Source organism: Emydura macquarii, unplaced genomic scaffold (genome assembly GCF_026122565.2).
Source record: "Emydura macquarii macquarii isolate MOO-44397 ecotype Brisbane River unplaced genomic scaffold, CSIRO-AGI_Emac_v2 contig_2369, whole genome shotgun sequence".
Taxonomy (NCBI): domain Eukaryota; kingdom Metazoa; phylum Chordata; order Testudines; family Chelidae; genus Emydura; species Emydura macquarii.
In genome coordinates this window covers 3,922,237-3,942,832 of record NW_027132506.1, presented here as the reverse complement: position 1 = coordinate 3,942,832, position 20,596 = coordinate 3,922,237, and the positions used below count along the sequence as shown (strand labels likewise).

The 20,596-nt window shown below is 55.8% G+C and overlaps 1 protein-coding gene across 1 annotated transcript; it reads left to right on the top strand.

The window, feature by feature from the left end:
• The first annotated feature begins 603 nt into the window (after positions 1-603).
• MON1A (MON1 homolog A, secretory trafficking associated) lies at positions 604-19,285 on the top strand. The gene is made up of 6 exons (XM_067561148.1): positions 604-979; positions 9,625-9,772; positions 11,878-12,345; positions 13,134-13,899; positions 15,418-15,565; positions 18,147-19,285. The coding sequence occupies exons 2-6, from the start codon at positions 9,646-9,648 to the stop codon at positions 18,285-18,287; spliced, it is 1,650 nt and encodes a 549-aa protein (XP_067417249.1). The 5' UTR covers positions 604-979; positions 9,625-9,645; the 3' UTR covers positions 18,288-19,285.
• The last annotated feature ends 1,311 nt before the right edge of the window (positions 19,286-20,596 follow it).

Sequence of the window (20,596 nt, the reverse complement as noted above, 5' to 3'; positions counted from 1 at the left end):
CCTGGCCTCTGCTAGAGACTGGCTTAAATCCTGAAGCATGAGGTTTAATTTGCTGTCTTGTTGCCTATGCCCTTGGCTTGGTTAGGTTTCCCTGAAGTTCTGTGCAGTCCACTCTGGCCCGAACCTAAATAACTTTGGGTCCTCAGCAAACTTAACTACCTTACTGCTCCGCTTCTCCAACTCTCTATATAAAGCCATGGCAATTAAGGAGCATGTTTACAGAAAGAACAAACAGTCAGCAGTGACGCCAGAGCTCAGGTGTATCTATCAGACCTTCTCTCTGCGGTTGTGCTCTCTGTCATCAGAAAGAGGCCCCTTGTACTGAACAAAGATTTCTCTCCCTGGAAGCAGAAGCAGAGGCATGTTGTCAGATAGAGGCATAGCCCCTGGGTTTTGTCAGGCCTCTGTGTCGGGTTATGGTTTGCAGCCAGCACCAAAGCTGAGCACAGTGCAATGGAAATAAGGGAGAACATTCACGCCGGCTACTCTGTGCAAAGGGTTTCACAGTAGTAACTTGCGTCAAACTGTGCCGGACAAAGCCCTGGTGACTGCTGCGGCGACCAGTGCTGCACTAGTCCTCAGAGCGGGGGAGAACTAGGCAGCCCAGGTGACTTACGAGGCCTTTTTCGTCCGGCACGCGTCACCGGTGTCCTGGTGGACTACAATCCCCAAGCTGCACTGGGTGTGTGACCCTGGGAAGGGAGTTGGAGGAGAAGCAGCTGTGGACTGCAGTACTTTCCTGGCTGGACTCTGCCGGATGGCCACACAGGGCAGTGTATCAGCGATTACAATGACAGGGCGGCCAGAGGAGGCAGCAGGAGGCAGGCCAGGGGCCCCCCCGGGCCTCCATCCCTCCCCCTTCGTCTAGGCTTTGCAGAAGCAGACACTGCCGTTCCCCTGGCCCCTGCAGCTGGTTCCTGTCAGAGCTGTAACGGGCTTGCGAAGCAGGGCCTCCCGAGCGGGCGGAAGAACCGCAAAGGTTGGTCCCTGTGTGAGTCTCTCTCTCTGTCCGCGCGTGTCCCTGGCATTGCTTTCCAAGGTCCGGCAGCACAGGGGAGCCTGCCCTCTCCAACCTGGGTACCGAGATGCCACCCGCTCAAAGTCCTCCCCGGGGCACAGTGAGTGGGTGCGAGAGGCGCGACTTGTCTCCAGACAAGGAGGGGCTCCTCCTGCCTTGGCGGTGAAGGCAGGGTGAGGATGGGGCAAGGACAGCTGGGGGAAGTCAGACTCCAGCTGTGCTTCAATCTGGTATTACCCTGTCTCGGGGTGTTGGTGGAAGGTGCCAGGCTGGGAGCCCTGGAGATTTAAGAACAAGCACGGTCCCCAGGAGCGTCAGGGCATGCTCCTGTCCCCACCCTCACCCCCAGACCCTCATGCCCTAGTAGCCAATGGGTTTTCAGTGGTGGTGGTCTTGATGCGAACACCTTCCCACATAGTCCATTTTGCACAGGCCACCTAATCACCCTCCAATGGCTGGAGCCCTGTGCGGATACAAATCTGTGGATCCGCATTCGATCCGCAGCCGCAGGAATAAACTTTTACCCGACCGCAATCCGCCCTCCCTCTTTTAAATTTACCCCCATCCCTGTTACTGAGACCCCCAGCCCCCGCCTAACAGCTGATCAGCTGGGCTGCCTACCAGCTGTGACATCAGCTGGGCTGCCTACCAGCTGTGACCATCCAACCGGGATCCGCAAGAAATGGCCCACGGATATAAAGCAGATGTCCCCGGCTTCGCAGGGCTCTACCGATGGGAACTGCGATCACAACCATCTTAGGCCAAAGTCTAGCGGGCAGCCCAAAGGCTCCGTATCCCATTCCCTGTGGCTGACACCAGGGAAATCCCTCTGGCGGGCAGTGGGCCATGAGAATCACCAAGCTGAGCGCAGCAGAGACCTCATCAGCTTCTGCTTTCCAGCTGAGCCTGTCAGAGAAGCCACCATCGCAGCAGCCCCTGGCCCACGGGTTGCTAAGTGAAGCCCCTGCCCAGCTAGGGAACCCCGGCTTCCAGCGCCCAGAGAATCCACACCAGGCTAACAACAAAGAGGTTTGCAGAAAGGGGAAGTGGCAGGGTAGGCTCCAGGTTAGGTCTGCCATAGCTGGAAGCAGCAGCTGTGCAGGAAAAATAATGTGGCCTACACGTACTGCCTGCGTGGGGCAGAAGCCCTGCTGGGCCAGAGCAGGACTGTGTGAGAAGCTTCCTGCGGCGCTGTCCTTTTTAAAACGGAACTAAAAATTCATGGTAACTTAGGTACAAGTGATCGTGACTTGATCGCCTTTATAGTGCGCATGCAGAATAAAGTCCAGACCAATGATATATATATACTTGGTGCTTTAATCGTGCCACTGTCACGAACAAAGCTGAAAACAGGTATGAGCCAAATCAGCTGGAAAGATGAATTTAATCAGAAAAATGTGAATTATAATAGGCAATCGTTTAAGAACACGTTTTAGTAGGTTCCCCAAAAGCCACAATCAAGGAAGAAGGCCTTACTGTTTAAAAAAGCTGACCTGGTTTAGAGGGGAAGTGAAGGCAGCTATAAAAAAACAACCCCAAAACAACAAACTGAGGAAAAAGGAAGTTGATAATAATGAATATAAATCAGAAGTTAGGAATTGTAGAAAACTGATAGGGAAGCCAAGGGATACGAGAAATCTATGGTCAGCAGAATTAAGGGCAATTAATTTTTAAAATATATTAGGCACAAAAAGAATCCTGACAAGGGTCTTAGTCCATTACTAGATGGACACGGAAGAATCCTCAATAATAGTGGGAGAAGTGTTCCATAAATACTTCTGTTCTGTATTTTGGGGGACAGATGATATAGTCTCACCACATAGTGATTTCACTCTTTCCATTTCACTCGTTGCTCTGGAGGATGTTGACTAGCAGCTGTTAAAGTTTGACATTTTTAAATCAGCAGGTCCCGCTTGCATCTCAGAGTTTTAAAAGGGCTAGCTGAGGTGCTCACTGGACCATTAATATTGACTTTTTTAATTTATTTTTTTTTAAGTCTTGGGCACTGGGGAGGTTCAGAAGAATGCAGGAAAGCTCACGTTGCGCCAATATTTAAAATTGACCTGGGTAACTATAGGCCTGTCAGCCTGACATGGATCCTGGACAAGAGAATGGAGGAGTTGATTAATAAGGAATTAAAGGAGGGTAATGTAATTAATGCAAATCAACATGCGTTTATGGAAAATAGATCCTGTCAAATTACCTTGTTGTTTCTTTTTTTGATAAGATTTCAAGTTTGCTTGGCAAAGGTTGATGTAATGTAGTTAGACTTTTCTAAGGCATTTGACTTGGTACCACATGACATTTTGATTTTTTTGTAAATAGAATGATATAAACTGTACATGGTACACATTAAATGGATTAAAAACTGGCTAACTGATAGGTCTCAAAATGTAACTGTAAATAGGGAATCGTCATCTATTGGGTGTGTGTCCATCCAAGATCAGTTCTTGGCCGTACACTATTTAACATTTTTATCAATGACTTGGAAGAAAACAGAATTACTGATAAAGTTTGCCCATGGCCCCAGAATTGGAGGAGTGGCAAATAATGAAGAGGACAGATCACTGATTCAGTGCGATCTAGCTCGCTTGGTAAACTGGTTGCAAGCAAACAATATGTGTTTTAATACAGCTAATTGTACACCTCTAGGAACAAAGTACGTAAGCCATACTTACAGAATGGGGCACTCTATCCTGGGCAGTAGTGACTCTGAAAAAGATGTGGTGATTGTGTTCGATCATCAACTGAACGTGAGTTCCTAGTGCAACAAGCGAATGTAAGCTTGGAATGCGTAAACAGAGGCATCCTGAGTAGGCATCAAGAGGTGATTTTACCTCTGTATTTGGCAGTGGGGTGACTGCTGCTGGAATACTGTGTCCAGTTCTGGTGCCCACAGTTCAAGAAAGATGTTGGTAAATTGGAGAGGGTTTGGAGAAGAGGCATGAGAATGGTTAAAGGATTAAAAAATCTACCTTATAGTGATAGACTCAATCTATTTAGCTTAACAAAGAGAAGGTTCAGGGGTGACTTGATCACAGTCTACAAGTACCTACATGGGGAGCAAATATTTAACAGCGGGGTCATCAATCTAGCAGACAAAGGTCTAACACGATCCAATGGTTGGAAGTTGAAGCTTGACAAATTCAGATGGGTAACATGGCGTACATTTTTAACAGTGAGCATAATTAACCATTGGAACCATTTTTCAAGGCTCGTGGTGGTGTCTCCATCCCTGACCATTTTTAAATCAAGATTGGATGTTTTTCTAAAAGGTCTGCTCTAGGAATTATTGTGGGGCAGTTTCTCTGGTCTGTGCTATCCAGAAGGTCAGACTAGATGATCTCAACGATCCCTTTCCGAATCTTGGAATCTAAAGCCCTTCCAAATGGAAGTTGGTTGATAGGGCCCTTCTGATACTGGTAGCGGCAAATACACACAAACTTGTCCAGCAAGTGCTGCCTTTCTCTTCTTGCATTTGGTTTTGCTGCAGAGAACTCTGAGGCAAGGAGGAAGGGCATATCTGGGCACAGTAATTGAGGGGAAGGACGGAAATTTGTTTATTTAGCTGTTTATTGACCCATAATCAATGCCACCCTCATTAGAGCTGTAACTCATTAAACAGAATGACAGCTGTGAGATGCCTTCAAACAGTCCCAGACCTACTGTCTCAGAAGTACACAGAGCAGCGTGGGGAGGAGGCGAAGGGGCAGGTGATCTGAAAGGGGGGGATACACATGGAGACGTGTCATTTACAAATGGCTGCATTTCAAAAGAGTGGAAAATCAGTTAATCCTTTGGGGCACCCGCCATGGTCTGAGGTCAGCACGTCCCCTGTGACAGCTGATGCCCTCTCCACCCCTTAACGCAGCAGGACGCGTGTAGTTCCTTGCATTACGCTAAGCATTGCGCAAGCCGCTGTTGCAGAAGCAGCACAAGGCTTTTCAGACTGTGTTGACGGACAGGAGATGATGCAAACTGTTGAGACAAATGACTGCGCTCAGAGTCTGCGCTGTGGCAGTGGGCATCACACACACGCCCTTAAAGAAAGACAGCAAAGCTAGAGCCTCAGGTCTAGGCCCAGAACATGTCAATGCATTGCTTTCGGGTCCTGCTTTTGGGTGAGGGAATATCTTTTATTGGATCCACATTTACTGGGGGGAGAGACCAGCTTTCTAGCTACACAGGGCTCTTCTTCAGGACTGGGAAAGGTACTCAGTATCCCAGGTAAATGTAAAGTGGAGCAGGTTGTTTAGCATAAGTAGCTAGTGGGCCCTTGCAGTATGTGTTAACTGCTTGTGTCCGTCCTTAGTGTCATTCCAGCCGAGGCAGGCCTGCCCCTCTGACGTGCATCGCCGTGATCGACGCTCATTGATCCGGGTTCTCTTTCAGCCTCTGCTCTGCAAAGGAGCAGAAAATGAACGAGTCTGAGACCCAGCCTCTGGGGTGTTACGTTCTGCCGTTCAGAACATTAGGGCCCTGTGAAGGCATAAGGGAATAGACACCGTCCAGCTGAGATCAGAGGCTGGCAGTTGGCTGAGCAGCTGGGCTGTTGCATGACCTGGGAAAAGACCTGCCACTTAACTGGCCGATCCTCATAGAAGGAGGAGCAGGAAATGGAAGGGGAGCTGCTGCTGGGAGGGAGGGACTGCTCTAGAGACAGATGAGAAGAAGGGAGCCAGTGGAAAGTCCTGTTATCTGAAGGCTCTGAGGTAAGAGCCAGGGACTCTGAGGGTGATGAACTTACAGGTAGGAGTGAGGAATAGCTGGGGGGAAGATTGATCTGGTTTCTTGAGGAGACTTGCAATAAAACAAATCGAAACCACCTTCCCTGGGCGCTGTGAGAAGGGTCAAGGCAGAATTCCCCCAGGGAGGGCGCTGGCCGGGCAAGAGCAAGCCTAGGTCCGGCCAGATGGGGGCGCGATAAGACAGGCCCCAATCCTTTATGGACCCAAAGTGGCCCCTCGGAAGGTCTTGAGCCAGACCCCTTACGTGTGCGAGCGCCGCTGCTGCACTGCGAATCCTGCGTGTGCAAACGCAAAGCGTGCCGCTGCGCTCGTGCCCTTACCTAATCGCAGCCACGTGTGTGGGGTCCGCGGGCACGCCTGGCGTGTGGCGCCCGCCTCGCTCCGGCGCTTGCACGTGACCCTTTGGCCCTCTGAGCCTCTCTCGCAGCTGGAGTCTGGTCGCCAGACGCCACCGCGCTAGCCCGCCTCGAAACGTTTCGGAGCTCGGTGGCGGGTGAGAATCCTGGAAGATCCCATTGGACCCCAAGGGGGGCCCCAAGTCAGATCCCCGGCAGGGCTCCCCATAGTAATGATGACAAGGGGGGGCTATCTGGGGTGCAGCAGAGCAGGGACAGGCAACTCTAATGGAACCCCCAGGATTCTCCAGTGCATCTTTATTCTGGGCTGGCACCTGAAGACTAGAAAATCCCAGCATGCAGTGCTTCACGCTCCACTCCTGGGGGAGCAGTGCATGCTGGGAGCTGTAGTCTCCTCAGGCAGCACCATGGCGGTGGAGAGATCGGGCTGGGTCTGGCCGTGGGACCCCTGGTCGGCTGCCGTTGAGTCTCACTGGAGGGTTGGATGCTTTGTAGCTTATGTAGGCCACTGAGCTGTCCGCCCAGCCAGCCCGCTCCTCCCCATCCCCCCTTTGGTCACTCCGGACACAGGAATGGGGGAGCCGGCCAGAGTGGGGAGAAGAAATCCACTCCCCCTAGCCCTGAGGTCACTGCCTCAACCCCTGACCAAATGATGATGTGAGTGGAAATCAGACTGTTCCAGATTTCCCGTTTTCCCCCAAGTCAACGGGGCTCTGGCCCAGCGGTGCTGGGAACAGTCCCTGAAATCTTGGCATTGATCAGATGCAATATCCAAGAGAGTTATTGGGTCACAAACAGAGCAGGGACTTGCTTTGCTCCGCCTGTTTAATCAGTGGCACTCCCAGCCCCGCCTATAATTAGAGCAGTCCCATAACGGTTTTACTACTCTTAAGTTACTGATAAACTGGACTCCATGTGAATCTACAGAATAAGACTGCAGGATTTCCACTCTGAAGCCAAGACTGTCTGTTGGATCAGTGTGAAGCGAGGAAACTGTGACAAGCGTAGCTAAGAGCTTTTTGTTCAGAATATCCCCAGGTTCAATTACCCCTGGTGTGCATGGTCTGTTACTGTCCAAACTGTTACGTTTTCAGCCATTATCATTTTGCGAATTGCCATGCCATGAGTCCCAGGCCGTTGTGATATCAGAGGTAACTCAACCAATCACCAACTGTTACTGTACGGCTAATTTGCGTGTACCAATTTTGTCAGTTGCGTGAGGGTGACTTGCACGGATGGCCCGACTGCCATGCCCATGTAGCAGCAATGGGCTTTGGGCTAGGACCCAAAGTGCAAAACTAGAGCTGAGAAAAGCAGAAGTTTTGTCCCAAGTGGAAAAGTTTGTGCCAGATCTTTCAGCCTGTCGCCTGGGGAGCTTAGCGGGCCGGCCAGCCACCAGCCAGACGTGGGGCAGGCAAGGAAGCCAGCCACAAGTGGCTACTGATCTTCCCCAGGAGTTAGGAACCTGGCAGGCTACTATAGAGCTGGAGAGACACAGAACCCGGGCTGCTGAGGAGGGAAAAAATGATTTTGTCGAGTTTTGGTACAATCAGCACATTTCCACAGAACGTTTCGATTTCACCAAATCAGCAGGAGGCCTGGGATCAGTTCTTGGCTCTGCCACTGCTTTGCTGTTCGATCTTGGGCCAGTCACGTCCCTCCCCCATGCCTCAGTTTCCCCGTCAGTAAAAAGGGGGTAATGATACCGCCCTTCTTTGTAAAGCACTTTGAGATCTATCAATGAAAAGTGCTAGATAATAGCTAAGTACCGGTTATTAAACCGAACTGATTGTTCAGTTGTCTAAGTCGCTCCTTCTCTTGTCTCTGTTTTATCAATTTCAAATCCACACGCTCAGTGCAGGGAGAGGTAGATCAGTGCCAGTGCAAAGGGCAGGCTGACATCCCACTCTGGGCAGAGGAGCCAGCGCAAGGATCAGGGTTATAGGGCTCCGGTGGTGGCTAGGCACTCATGGCATAGAAGTGAATTCAACCCAAATCCAGGATAAGAAGTAACAAGGGAACCAGTGAGTTGGCATCGGGGCCTAGAAAGAGAAAAACAATGGACTCCATTAAGCAGGAATGCGGAAGAGAGGAAATCCGGCCAGGATTAGAGCAGCTTTCCTGACGCCTTTCCAGGTGCTCTGTGCACCCGCCACAACCCAGGAGAATTTGGCGGCGAATGCTAATGTGACCGAAGAGTCTCAACTCTGCTCGAGATCTGGGTAGGAAGACTTTGTCTTGAGATCTCAAAGTGCGGTACAAAGACGGTCAGTGGCGTCCTCCCTGTTTTACTACTCTGTAAACTGATGGGGGAAACTGAGATGGGGGAAACTGAGGCATAAGAGGGGGTGATTTGCCCAAGGTCATCCAATGAGCAGAGCCCGGCATATAACCTGCCTCTTCGGAGCCCCCCCACCCCCCAGCACTCAATGCATTAGGCCATGCGGCTCCTGACAGAGCTCAAGCCCCTTCACTAGCCGTGTCTGTAGGTCTTTGGTGGCCACCAAGAGAACAATCAGTAGCTGGGGTGGGATGCTGCTAGTGATGGGCTCTGACAGGCCCAAGAGCAAGGGGAGAAGGGGTGGGCACGGACAGGACTGAGGCATCTGCTGAAGGGCACCTATGTCTTTGGCCTCCTCTGTGTTCCCCCATCACTCCCCAGCTGGTGAGTGGCTGGGGTGGAAGCTGTTTAAGCTAGCAGTGTGGGGAGAGTCAAGCACCGGGGAGCCTGGGGTGGAGTGGGGTGGGGAGAGAGACTCTCACGCCGGAAGGGCTCCGTGCTGCACTCAGATTCCTCCTGCCCCCATGCTCCCACTGGCCCAGAGACGCGCTTGCTCAGGTGTCTGGTCAGGGATGGGGGCAGTCTCGGCCGCCAGCCATGGGGAAGTGACCCAATGACCCACGCTTGACTGACTCCTCGTGCCTGCTCGAGAGTCCTCCAACCGGCTCTCCTGGCCCGACGCAGTCAGTGACGCTCCCAGGCTCGTCCCGAGGTTTCTGCACCCAGTTGGCAGGGCTGCTCAGAGGACATGCCCTTTCCTTGGTCGCCCTCCCTGGGACCCCTACCTGTCTACCGCCGTCCCTTTGGTTGCACGGCTTCCACAGGCCTGAGTAACGTGGAAGTGCTCTCAGCCTGGACGTAGAAGAGATGCCTCTTGTTGGTGTGTCCCACCTGCCATGGATGGGGAACGCAGAGCTGGATCGCGGGCTAGCTTTCACGGCCTGCATGGTCTTGCCCCATGTGCTGCCAGAGACTTGCCCAGCTGTTATCTCACCCTAGTGAGCTCCCAGCCGTGATCAAAGAGAACTGAGATACGCTTACCCGCTAACGCATGCCCCGTTGCTGCTGCCGCTCCGCCCGCCATCCCGGCCACCCCGCCCAGACAGTCCCGAGGAGGTTTCTCCCCTCCCCGCCGATATTGTCGTGGTGCTTTTGTCTGCCCCAGCCAGGGAGCAGCAAAGGCAGCGGGACTGGAGGGCTGACGGTCTGCTTTGTGTGTAGGTCCCTGCCAGCCTCTGAGGAATGGCTGCTGATGTTCACAAGAAGAAAACCTGGGACGTCTCCAACGGGTCCTTGATGCCAGGGGATGGGCAACACGCAGAGCGGTCGGAGAGCCCCACGCCAGGCCTGGCTCAGGGCACGGAACCAGGTAGGGGCAGGGAATTATTGCATACCAGGGAGCCCCGGTCACGCCAGCTGTGTGATTGCTCTGCTGGCCCGGGGAGGCCGAAAACACCTTCCCCTTCCAGGGCTAGCTTAGGAAGGAGCCGGGGGGGAAGTGGCGCCCCTCGCCGAGGTCCCGAGCTGCGACTGGAACGACAGACGGCCGCATTGGTCCAGCAGCAGCGAGGCCGTGAGGGAAGGCCCGTCCCCAGGCTGATCACGTCACGCTATCCCAGTGGATTTGGCTGTCCCGCGCTGACAGAGCTAGCGCCAGGAGTGACTCTGGAGCCAGCCTGGGGAAGGGTCTCCCTCCCGGCCCTGACGCTGCTAAGGGCTCAATCGAGATACTTCATAACCGACCTGCTTTCTCCACCAGGGAGCAGATCAGGAGACGGGGCCAGGCTCTGTAACCGGGACGATCTTTCACTCCGACTGGTGCGGCCCGATGACATGCCCACAACCAACATGGCCACCTCACCTCGCCCTTTGCCATGCCCGCTGGGCAGGGGGCCCGCTAGGACCATGCTGTCTGGGCCCTTGGCAGCCGGTTTAGTCTGCCCGGTCACTCCCTTCCCCGCGCTCCCTGCGGGGGCTGGACAAGGCTCTCCCCACCCACCCCCCGCGCTGGGGCCGGCTCAGCCGGCAAAGCCAGTGGGCGCAGAGGCCAGGGGTTCCCTTGCCCTGTGCCCAGGCCCCTGAGTTACGTGTCTCTAAACCACGGCTCTGCATGGCTTTGGCAGGGTGCCAGCCTCCCCAGCCCGGACTAAAGTCCCCTCCCCAGCTCCAGAGCAGAGATAAGAGGGGCCATAAAACAAGGCGTGGGCCCAGCCTTGTGCTGGGGAGGGGTGTCGCACTGGCTGGAGGCGCTCACGACTGGGCGTGTCGCTCTCAGGGCAGACTGTCAGAAACAGGACTGACGCCCCCAGCTGTTGGTGGGGTCTAGAATCAGATTTCACCAAGCCAGTGACAAATGTGAACTCCTGGATCGCTATCACAGTCTCACCAGGGAGTCACAGACCGTCAATCCCCATAGACTCCCCAGTCTATCCTGCCACCCAGACAAACTGGACTTAGTTTTAAATGGTCACTTACACCAAAAATCACACCTCATCAAGTTGCTGCCAGTCCCAAGAGACCCATCATTACCCCAGATCGATTGGTCCCCTAGATCTTACACCAAAGACGACACCTGTAGCCAATCCTGTAGTAAACTATCACAAGGTTTATTAACTAGGAAAAAGAATCAGAGAGTTATTGACAGGTGAAAGCAGGCTAACATAGCCACACCAATGAGTTACCAGCTAAATCCTTAGAGTGACAGAGTCATGGGGATCTGTCAATTCAAAGTGTCTGCCAGGGCAGACCTAGGAGGCAGCTCCCGGAGATCTCTGGCTTCAGTTTAGAGTCTCTGGCCCTTCAGAGTTCAAACAGCCAAAAAGATGGGAAACTGCCCTGTGGCTTGGTTTTATTTCCTTCATTCCGCTTCGAAGTCCACACGATGAGTTTCCTTGTGTGTAGCATTTCCCAGGTGCGACAGGGCCATTGACCAAGCCTTTGTATTGTGACGTTCCTTGACAGCCCAGCTGATTTGAAAGTCCTTCTGGACCGGTGGGGGGACAGTTCCCATACCGGGGTTCACAAGTTCAGAGCAAACATTTTCAAAGTTACAAAAGGAAAATTGTAAAACATGCCATTGTCTTATATCATGGGGTACAGACATCGCAAGTGAGATTAATACAGGCAGAAATGTAGAACATTTCACAGAGTCTAAACACAAAATACACTCTTATAAGCAAAACTAACATACAGATGACCTGGTCTGGTCTCCAGCTATGAGTTTGTTAGTTCTTAGCTAATGCCTGCATCCTGGACAAGAGCTGGCAGCTGGCCTGCCAGTGCCACAAGGGGTGCCGGGGCTTTGTGTGGTCCTGCAAAGGTAGAGTGGGGTTCTGCTCCATCTGTGGTGGTGTCTCCCAGTGTCTGTCTGTCTCATTTCTCCCCTCTAGCCAGCCGGCTGTCCTAGCTTGTCCTGGAGCAGCTGTCTTGGCCCTGAAGAGGAAAGACTAAAGAATATGGTGTCTTGATTTCCAGGTGCAGGCCAGGAGGGGGCGATGTTTGTTCACACCCGCTCCTACGAGGACTTGACAAGCCCTGAGGATGGAGACGTCGCGTCCAGGAGCCCGGAGGAAGGGCCAGGGGACCAGGCAGAGCAGAGCAGCATGGAACAGATCAGCAAGGACTTCAGCGAGCTGAGCACGCAGCTGACGGGCGTGGCGTTAGACCTGGAGGAGGAGATGAGGGCGAGCCAGGGGGACAAGACGGATCACTTGCCGCAGGTGCCCCGGCGGGACTCAGAGCGGTCGGGAAAGGAGGACGAGGATGTGACCATGGACGCCTGGTGCATGCATCAGAAGCACGTGTTCGTGCTGAGCGAGGCGGGCAAGCCGGTGTATTCCCGCTACGGCTCGGAGGAGGCGCTGTCCAGCACCATGGGGGTGATGATGGCGCTGGTGTCCTTCGTAGAGGCAGAGAAGAATGCCATCCGGTCTATCCATGCAGGTACCATCGCGGGCAGGGGCCACTCGAACACACCTGCTGCCTCGGGGTATTAGCTGGGCCTTAGACACGATGCTCCTCTGACAACCGCAGAGCATCGGCTCGCTGCTGGCCTGGGAGCAGGGCAGGTGCTGGGCCAGGTCTCCCAGCATAGCTGACCCACAGCCGCACACACACATGATTAATTTGCAAGGGCAGTTGCTGCAACTGCATGTGCAAATCAGGCAGTCCCGCCATCTGCGAGTGCTGTGAGTGTGCGTGCAAGCCAGAGGCAGCGCTGGGAGACGGTTCCAGCGGGAGGGCAGAGGAGGAGAGCTGGGGCCCGTGTGTTGGTGTCTCCCCTGAAGAGGCATACGAAAGCCCGTCACGCCTGGCTTGGTCCAGGAGCAATGGGTCACTAGGGGGGCCACCTTCCACGTCCACCCCACTGGAAGGACAGACGTCCTTGCTTCTCAGGCCTGATCTACAGTGAATGTTGTAGGTTGATTAGCTACATAGCGTCGGGTTGTGGAAAATCCACACCGCTGAGCGCCGGAGCGATGATGATCCATCCCCCGGCGTAGACTCAGCTAGGTCAGCGGAAGACCTAGCTACCATCCCTCAGGTAGCTGCACTGATCGGAAAACCCCAGGCATTGGCGTAGGCCACGTCTGCGCCCCGGGGCTGTGCCGGGATAGCTCTGGTGACCTAGCTATGCCGCCGCGTTGCCCATAGCGTAGACGCATTTCCCACCGGCACGCTGATGTGTCCCTCTCTCTCCTCCCGTCGGCGGTCCCTCCCGTGCCGGGCAGACGGCTACAAGGTGGTCTTCGTGCGCCGGAGCCCCCTGGTGCTGGTGGCCGTGGCCCGGACGCGGCAGTCAGAGCAGGAGATCGCCCAGGAGCTGCTCTACATCTACTACCAGATCCTCAGCCTGCTGACCTGGACCCAGCTGAACCGCATCTTCCAGCAGAAGCAGAACTACGACCTGCGCAGGCTGCTGGCAGGCTCCGAGCGTATCACCGACAACTTGCTGGACCTGATGGCTCGGGACCCCAGCTTCCTGATGGGCGCCGCACGCTGCCTGCCCATGGCAGCAGGGCTCAGAGACACGGTGAGTGCCTGCCTCCAGCAGGCCAGGGCCAAAAGCCTGGTGTTCTCCATCCTCCTGTCCAGGAACCAGCTGGTGTCTCTGGTGAGGAGAAAGGACCAGTTCCTGCACCCCATTGACCTGCATTTACTCTTCAACCTCATCAGCTCGTCCTCCTCCTTCCGGGAGGGCGAGGCCTGGACTCCCATCTGCCTGCCCAAATTCAACTCCAGCGGCTTCTTCCACGCCCACATCTCCTACCTGGAGCAGGACACGGACCTGTGCCTGCTCCTGGTCTCCGCCGACCGCGAGGACTTCTTTGCCGTCTCGGACTGCAAACGCCGCTTCCGGGAGCGCCTGGGGAAGCGCGGCGTGTACCACGCCCTGCAGGAGGCGCTGCGAACCCCCTTCTACAGCGTCTCCCAGGTGGGGATCCCGGACCTCAGACACTTCATCTACAAATCCAAGAGCTCAGGGCTCTTCACCAGGTGAGAGTCGAGGCGGGCGTGGTCTCCGTCGCCGAACGCTGAGCCGAGGGGAGCGGGCGCGGCCCCTTGGGGCTGTGTTGTGCCATCGGCGTACAGGGGTAGCTCCCGGCGTCCATGCCAGTCAGTGCCGGCCAGGACCGTCTTCCCTGCCTGATGGGTCCTGGGCTGTCACGAGGCTTATGCCAGGGACTGTACCGTGAATAGACGCCTCCCCCTCTGCGCTGGCTGCTGGGGGAGCAATAGGCCAGCCTGGGTGTCTCAAGATCCCCCAAAGCCGCTGCTTCTGCTTACAGCTGGCCCTGCCGCTAGAGCCGCACGCTACGCCCAGCGGGGCCTGGCCACCTATGGCACAACGGGGCAGGTCAGGGACTCACCAAGCCCCCGATGTGTGTCAGCAGGGTGCAGGGGGCAGGGGGTGTCCCTTCCAGATGTGTCCTGAGCAGCGGGCTGCGGGGGGCGCTCAGTGCAGAGGGGATCCTTGCAGGGTGGCAGCTCCAAGGGGGTACCCCATAGCCCAAGCCAGGGAGCTCTCCAAGCAACGTCCCCACCCTGACGATGACTCATGCCGTGCAGAAGACGCCCCTTGGGGAAGACGCAGAGGCAGTGCCTGCACCAGCCTGGATCTCTCATGTTCCCGCTGCTGCTTTCCCCAGGCAGCTCCCCGCCGGTCACCATGGAAGGCCAGGCCCAGGCAGTTGGGAGCCTTTCTACATGTCCCTGGTGGCATGCTGGGTGGGCGACCGGCCAGCTTCCCGATGAATTGCTCCAGAGCACCCGCTTACGCCTGTCGGCCAGAGCTAGGCTGGGGCCAGCACTCTCCTTGGACAGCAGCGTGGCCTGTGGCTCTGATCTGCAGGGACCCTGGTGGCTGGTCTAGGTACAACGGCGGGGCTTCCAGGGCAGTGCCGACTGGACCTGCTCAGCGCAGAGGAAGGGCACCTTGTGCGCGGCTTGATGACTGGCATGGGTTGGGGTGGGGAGGTCTAGAGACCCTCCATGGCAGATCCCGGCGAAAAGCAAACACATGGAAGGCCTTCGCGGCAGTGATGTAGCAAGGCCTGCATGCTCATTTGCATATTGCATGACCCAGAGCTCTTTGCACCAGAGACATGTAGCAGCAAAGGACACACTCCTTCTCACCTTGCAGGCTAGCTGCTCTTCTCAGCTCCCTCTCCTGGTTCCTGAGCTGGGTCCAAACGTTTCCTTGTGAGGAGCTGGCAGTGACAGGCAGGTGCCGGCTAGCACACAATCTCCATCAGCTGACAGTGACGGGCGCCTGCTGGTGAGCGTGTGATCCGTCAGTGTCACCTGCAAGGAGCTGGCAGACGTGGGTGGGTGCTGCTTAGCATGTCACCTTGATCACAGTCCACCTGCACGGCGCGCTGGGTTCGGTATCTCTGCGTGACCCACGGCGCCTTCCTGGGACCAGTAAGTTCTATTACTGTGCTGTGCGGCGTTTACCCTGGTCAGGTTAGCGATCTGGGGGGCTGGTTAATCAAAGGGCAATTTGTTTTCCAGCCCCGAGATTGAGGCTCCCTACGTCAGCGAGGAGGAGAAGCAGAGGCTGCTGGAGCTGTACCAGTACCTGCACAGCCGGGCCCACAATTCCTCTCGCCCCCTGAAGAACATCTACTTCACAGGCCCCCGTGAAAACCTCCTTGCTTGGGTAAGAGCCACTCGCCCTTCCTTCAGCTGCCCCACATCTAGAAAGAGCGTAATGACCCTGCTTGGGCCTGCCAAGCCTGCGTCACTTGAGCGAAAGGGCTAGTGCTGGCAGCAGTAGTAGACTTTTTTCCTCTTATTAGGAGCAGCCACTAGAGGGGGCAAAGACCCACCTGCTATAGTGCAGGGAGGGGTAACAAGATGAGATAGGAGAGCTAGAATACACTGCAGTGGTCTGGCTAGCATGTGTGTGTACGTTCCACTATCCTCGCCTGGAACCCAGATACCAAGACATTGTCATGATAGGTGCCTGGTAAATACCTGGTAAGAGAGAGAAAATAAGAACTGCTCAGTGTGTGTCATAAGCCCTGTACTGTTTGCTGCTAAGGGGAATCTCCTTTCGTTCAAGTGACAGAGCCCTGGGCTTTTGGTGTACGCAGGCTGATCTGAGTTCCAGCCCTGCCACCATCATGAAGTTCCAAGTGGCCATGGTTTTTGCAGCACAAGGATAATTATCATGTCCCAAAGGCTTCATAGATGAGTCAGCAGTGTGCCCTTGTTGCCAAGCAGGCTAATGGCATATTGGGCTGCATCAGTAGGAGCATTGCCAGCAGATCGAGGGAAGTCATTATTCCCCTCTATTCGGCACTGGTGAGGCCGCATTTGAAGTATTGTGTCCAGTTTTGGGCCCCCCCACTACAGAAAGGATGTGGACAAGTTGGAGAGAATCCAGCGGAGGGCAACAAAAATGATGAGGGGGCTGGAGCACAAGACTTATGAGGAGAGGCTGAGGGAACTGGGTTTATTTAGTCTGCAGAAGAGAAGCGTGAGGGGGGATTTGATAGCAGCCTTCAACTACCTGAAAGGGGATTCCAGGGAGGATGGAGCTAGGCTGTTCTCAGTGGTGGCAGGTGACAGAACAAGGAGCAACGGTCTCAAGTTGCAGTGGGGGAGGTCTAGGCTGGATATTAGGAAAAAAATTTTCACTAGGAGGGTGGTGAAGCACTTAGGGAGGTGATGGAATCTCCATCCTTAGAGGTTTTTAAGCTGTGGCTTGACTAAGGCCTGGCTGGGATGGTTTAGTTGGGGTTGGTCCTGCTCTGAGCAGCAGGTTGGACTAGATCAGTGTTTCTCAGCAACTGGTCCATGGACCGGCACCAGTCCCTGGGATCTCCATGACACAATATAGGAAGCCGGTCCCTGGTATCAAAAAGGTTGAGAAACACTGGACTAGATACCTCCTGAGGTCCCTTCCAACCCTCATCTCTAAGATTCCAAGGCTGAAGGGACCGTTGTGACCATCTAGTCTGCCCCGGAGACTGCCCCCAATACTCCCTGTTTGAACTGGGGCAGATCTTATATAAAAACATTCCATCTGGATTTAAAAATTTTCAGCGAGGGAGAAGCCACCAAGACGCTCAGGAAATTGTTCCGATGGTTAATTACCTTCCCTGTTAAAAATGTACGCCTTTATTTCCAGTCTCAATTTGCCTACCTTCAACTTCCAGCCATTGGACCATGTTAGACCCGCTGGCTGGAAGAGCCCTTTGTTAAATATTTGTTCCCCTTGTAGGTGCTTACAAACTGTGATCAAGTCACCCCTGCACCTTCTTGTTAAGCTAAATCGATTGAGCTGCTCGAGTGTCTCGCTCCGAGGCAGGTTCTCTGACCCTTTAGTCCGTCTCCTGGCTCTTCTCCGAGCCCTCTGCGATTTGTCAACGTCCGTCTTTGCTGCAGTTCTCTCTCGCGGCTCCTCCGAGCGGCGCCGCGTGGAACCGAAAGGCCGTCTCTAGCGGGCGTCCTCGCCCACCGGCCGTGTGATCTTTGAGTCGTGGCACGCTGATGCTGCTGTGTGAACGCATGGGGCAGGTTGCAGCACGCAATGCTCTGCCCTGAGCTGAGACAATTTCCAGCATACAGTGCAGCAGGGCGGCATTTTCACAGGCCTTAACTCCACGGTGGGGTTGAGGGCGGCTGGGAAAATTACCCGCAGGGATCGCGGGCAGCTCCCCGGGACGGAAAGGTTAAATCCATCGGTTGTTTGTACAAAGCCAGGGAGCTCCCGGGGGGAGAGGGATGGCCCTTGCAGTGTTTACATTTTTATAAGCAGAATGGGCAATGTTCATGACTGAAGCGAGCCAACGACCTTCGCTCTCCAGTTCGAGGCGGAGCGGAGGCCTGGCGGTTGGCTTGTGGGTGCAGCTTCTGGCCGAGAACAAGCTGCAGCCCGGCTTTTCTAAGCTGTGCCCACAACCCACCCTCCCCGGTCAGAGAGCACCCTTGGCAGAGCTACTTCAGGAGCGAACAGGGCTGCCCAGTCCCTTTGCAATCGCTAATGCGTGTGTCCTCACAATCCCGCCCCCCCATGCAGCAGAGCAGTGCTACCATCCCCATTGCCCAGATGGGGAAACTGAGGCCAGAGAGACTAAGTGATCTTGGCCAAGGTCTGTAGCAGAGCAAGGAACCCCCATCTTCTAGGTTAGTGCCCTAACCACTGGGCTGTCCTTCTTCTGGCCCCTGTATGGCACCTGGAGGCAGGCTCTGTGCCAGGCACTGACCGGTGTCTGCTCCCACCCCTCCCCCAGGTGACCAATGCCTTCGAACTCTACGTGTGCTACAGCCCGCTGGGGACCAAGGCAGCCGCAGTCGGTGCCGTCAACAAGCTCATGAAGTGGATCCGCAGGGAAGAGGACCGGCTCTTCATCCTGACGCCGCAGACCTACTGATGGGCGCCGCTGGGGGGGCCCCCTGGCTTGTGCCAGCCACACCCAGCGCATTGCCACCGGGCGTTCCCGGCTCCGGTCAGAACGCCCCGGGGGGCAGGCCCCACCTCGCGGGGTGCGTAGGGGAGGAGGGAAGGGGGGTCCTCCGCCCCTGACCAGGACCTGAGGGGAGACCCCTGCTAGCGAGGGGCCGCCCAGCCCGGACACGCTTCCCCGCCACAGCCTCCGTCCAGCCCTTCTACCTCACCTGCCGCTTCTCAGCTCCCCCTACCCCGTCCCGCTTCCCTCCCCTGCTGGGAAGCTCCTCTTCATTCCCGGGGTGAATCCCTCAGCCCCTGGGGGGGTCCCCCATTGCTAGCCGCCTCCATGGGGCTCCTGGGACCCCTTCTTCCTCCTGGGGCACCTCCACTCTTCTCTCCATCCCGAGACTCTCCCCAGAGCACTGAGGTGTCATCTCCACCCCCACCCCCAAGCCCAGCCGCCTACCCCTGGCCTCCTGCTCTCCGAGCCAGGGTCTCGCCCTGTGTACACAGCACCTGCTGCCTCCACCTCCGCCCCAGCCGTCTCCCTGGCCTGGCCCCCCAAGGGACAGGTTCTCGGGGGCAGGCGGACGCACAGGGCGACCTGCCGTGAGCAGGGAGGGTCGTTACCGCCCAGCCGGCTGGCCCACTGGCTCGGTCCCTTTCCCTGCAGCTTTCCCCTGCTCTCGGCGTCTCCATGCCAGCCTCTCCTAGTCAGGCAACCAGCCCCTTCACTGGCCAGTCGGCAGTGTGCAGGGAACCTGGGGGGCAGAGAGCACCCGGGCAGGAAGAACAAACCCTAGACCCCACATTGCCCTGTGTCAGCCTGGTCACCCTGGGGAGGTCAGGACAACTAGATTCCCCAAGCCCAGAACAAGGATTCACCCCCAGGACAGAGGACAAAGGTCCCCCGTTGATCAGTGCCAGCCAAGCCCGGATCACGGGCTGTTTGCCTGTCCCCGGGGCCTACTGGGACATGGGTTTTCGGAGCCATTCAGCAGCTGATCCGTGTTCTTAGCCACTGCGGCACCAGATCTTGGGTGACCAGAGAGCAAGCGTGAAAAATCGGGACAGGGAGCGGGGGATCATAAGCGCCCATATAAGAAAAGGCCCCAAATAAAATCAGGCTATAAAATCAGGACATCCAGTCACCCTAACCGGATCCTATCCGGATGGGGCTGGAGGAGGAAAGCAACAACACTGAATAAAGTGGTGCAGATAAAGGAGCAATGTGTGTTTTTATTGTCTGTGGATGGCCACGTGGGGGCAGCATAGGCTCAGAGCAGGGGAGGGCCGGTGCCAGCGTCTGAATTCGAGGGAGGTTAATGCCCGCTGCCGTTGCGAGCCCCACTTTGACTCTGGTTAACTTGCTCTGAAAGCCAAATGATCTGCGTTGTTGCCCGACCTGCCCAGGGCGTCGCCTGAGCATGCTCGGGACAGCCGGCCGCCCAACTCACCCACCGGGCTTTCCAATGATTCTCAACGGGGGGATTTCCAACGCTACGGCCCAGAACAGGTGTCCCGGGCTGTGTTCAAGTGTCCCCCATGGGAAGCGCAAAGCAGCCCTGAATGTGCCCTTGACCAAAGCGGACTGTGGAATTGTACCCAGCTCGTGCCGGGGTGGGGGAGACACAACCCAGGCAGATTCAGCACCACGGGCTCGTCCGTGGCCCTGCCTGGCTCCTGGGCCCTGCCACAGCTCTGATAATCATAAGGGGAATAAGCCGTAGCAGCACAAGGCCCCTTGATCCCACCCCCTCGGTGTAACGGCAGCGGTAAGATCTCAGCCCCCTGAACAGCCAGTCACAGTGTGGGTAGGGCAGGCCTGGCTGGGCACAGCGGGCGTAGCAGTGAGGCGTGATTAGCAAGCGGCCGTCGCTGAACTGTCAACGTCCGGAGGGACCCGCAGGGAGGGGGAAATCAGGCCCCAGCCCAAAGGGTGAAGGAGGATTTGTCTCCGGCTCGGCCGCGCTTTCTTGCTGCAGGTGCGTGAGTAGGAAAGGAGGCTTGGAAGCGCTCGGATGTGCCTGTTACGTAAACACCGCGCAGGAGACCGTGAGTAGCAGCTGATGGGGAAATCTGAACTCCAGGACCTGCCCAGTGCAGCTATAAACCACGTCCTCCACGGCAGATTTCACAACCCTGCCGATCATTGCTTCATCTCCCCTGAACCTTCGCCTAGAGAACTCAGTGGCCTGGGCTCCCACTCCATGGGAAGCCAGGCCACCCTTCCCCAGCCCAACGGGCTGAGTTAGGATGTGTCGGGGAGCTCTTCGGGAAGGGCAGCCCTCC